Below are 2,500 nucleotides of genomic sequence, written 5' to 3' on the forward strand. Positions count from 1 at the left end.
ATATACATAAAAACATTATTACAGATCAATCTATCTTATCTCATACAATGTATTTAACATCAACCTGCTATCCAGGCAACTGTAGCTAAATTTAGTAACAGAAATGAATTTACTACTTCATTCTAAAAAGATAATAACAGATAAGTCTCGAGGAAACACGAGAACTTTAAGTACCACTAGCACCCTACAGGCAACACAACCACAATGACTCACTTCCCATACCTGGCTGACCAACAACGAAATGTACATCGGCCATGAGTTCATTGTTAAGCATGGCAGCATTTCTTTCCCGCAGGCTGGTAGCATGGAAGTTAGGGTCTGAAGAGGTGGAAACCGCCGACGCACCGAGGGGTGTGGGGGAGAGAGGAGGTGGGGAGGTGACACCGCTGTGTCTCCGCTGGGGCGAGGTGGGAACGCTGGAGGGCTGCAGGATCCCTCGACCGCTGCCCCCTTGTGGGTTACTGCCTTCACACTGGTCCTCAATGCTTCGTAAGGGAGGCATCAACGGGCCCAAAAAGAGTGCGCTCTCATTATCCAAGAGGCTCCCTGCAATATGTATTGAATTTGTATCAGGATAAACTGTACATGTAAAAGCTTTCCTGGTGTTGTCTTACAAGTAAATAAAAGAAACTTTGATATGAGAAAAAAATAATTATAGAAAACTGTTCCTGTCAAACTCATTATATAACCCTGTTAAAGCATGCCTGACACTCCTCTCCTTAATCTCATCATCACCAATTTTGCTCTTTAATTTCCATCAATCATTGCTGAAACTATCAAGCAGATTGTACAGCTATGAACATGCACCTACCTGAAGTGGAGAGCAGTGAATGTAGAGCGAAGGGGTCCTCATACTGTGTTCTCTTGCACACTTGTTTACTTGAAGGTGAAGTCTGGCTCCCGTTGTCCATAATTACACCATTAATGTCAACATCCTAGTATGAGAAGGGAAGTTATTGGTATCTATCTCTGGAACATAGTGTAAATACACACTTCAAAATTCAGCTACTAGAATCATTCATCTTAATAACAGGATTGTTACATCTCCCCTCTAGACTCTGCAATACCACAAATTTTCTTCAAGCAGAAACCCTGAATAAACAACCGTCATCCTAGATAAGATCTTACAATAAAATATCTAAATGCACATATCCTTCTAGCATGTAAAACAAAGATCAAATATATTCCCAAAGCAATCTGTTACTTTAAAACTAGATGATATCCCAAAAAAATCATATTAACATCTTAGCACATATCAAATTGCTTCAGGTTTCAATTTTCTTTTCAGTTTTATAAATCTATATCTTTGTTATTCTTGAAATGCTTCTCCAACAAATTAGTCCTCAGAATGGAAAAAAAATCTTGAAATATAAACAGCTTAATTATGTGAGGCGACCTAGTGATCTAGCTACTTCAGTTCGATCTTTGTATACCTGTAATAGCATAACAAATATTAATGCTACAAATACTATCACTTTACATATGAAATATAGGTCTAAATCTAAAGTACAGATAATCTGTATCAAGAGGGTCTCACATGAACAATTTTTCACAAAAGAATCACCTTGTTACCAAAAGAGAATAATAGGACACTTTCGTTACAACAAAGAAACAGTAACTTATAATATAGTACTGTCAATCTTCTTCACATAGTACCACTGACTATAGTTTTCTCTTTATGCCAAACAGACAGACACACATAATAGGGTTTATATCTAACCCAAGTACATTTATATCAAAAGCCATCATTCTTTATATTCCTTTTTTTTCTCTTTTTTTTTTCATATTGAAAGAAAAGTATAAGATTAGTGTTGGCAACAACTGAAAACCTTTCCTCTGCTGTTGCCAAACTGCCCTTCCCAGAACACATCAATGTAAAGTTACTTCTACTGGTGTTCATTACAAAGCTAAATAATGTACAGTAGCACCGAGCATTATGTAGTATGCTACCATTATCAAAATAATTCATGTGGCACCCTCTTTAAAAATGCATGGTAAAAAGACAAATACTTCATGCAAAAATAACTTATTGTTTTCTAAGTCTTCTATGAAAAATTACCAATTATCATAATGACATGCATGATAAAAACATTTCATGTAAACAGGCAGGTAACTTTTATATTTCATACAAACTTTACTTTCTGATTTAAAAATGCTTTCACAATATCTCTTTTGGTACTAGCAACTTCCTAACATCCACATCACCATGAATAGCAATAATCAAAAACTTAATGTTTGGACATACATGTAGTACGTGTAATCAATAATTTGGTAACGTCTTCCTTCTATCATATATTCCTTGCAAACTAAAATCGAAAGTGTTAATAAATAAACAAACCTAGTGCTAGATGCATCACGATATTTCCGTAGCCTCTAAGCCTTCAGTTCTCAGGAAAAGGCCATCAAACTAAAATTAAAAGTGTTATAAAATAAACAAACCTAGTGCAAAGTACGTCAAAATATTGTCATAGCCTCTGTGCCCTCAGCGCTCCTGCAAAGG

The 2,500-nt window shown here is 36.1% G+C and overlaps 1 protein-coding gene across 8 annotated transcripts in view; it reads right to left on the reverse strand.

Moving 5' to 3' along the window:
* The window catches only part of LOC122248735 (BTB/POZ domain-containing protein 6-B), a 10,363-nt gene that overhangs the window by 7,036 nt on the left and 827 nt on the right, over positions 1-2,500 (reverse strand). For 2 of the 8 annotated variants that reach the window (XM_086550915.1, XM_086550916.1), the window contains exons 2-4: positions 2,339-2,407; positions 812-935; positions 223-546 (exon numbers count right to left, since the gene is read on the reverse strand). In XM_086550915.1, the coding sequence (XP_086407041.1) occupies positions 223-546; positions 812-911 (424 nt within the window). In that variant the 5' untranslated portion in view covers positions 912-935; positions 2,339-2,407. Of the gene's footprint in view, positions 1-213; positions 547-811; positions 936-2,338; positions 2,408-2,500 lie in introns of all 8 variants that reach the window. The other 6 variants (XM_043008926.2, XM_043008927.2, XM_086550914.1 and 3 more) reach the window with 3 other exon arrangements.

The sequence above is a fragment of the Penaeus japonicus genome, unplaced genomic scaffold, assembly GCF_977035675.1.
Source record: "Penaeus japonicus unplaced genomic scaffold, GWHDUDI00000001_assembly GWHDUDI00000024, whole genome shotgun sequence".
NCBI lineage: Eukaryota > Metazoa > Arthropoda > Malacostraca > Decapoda > Penaeidae > Penaeus > Penaeus japonicus.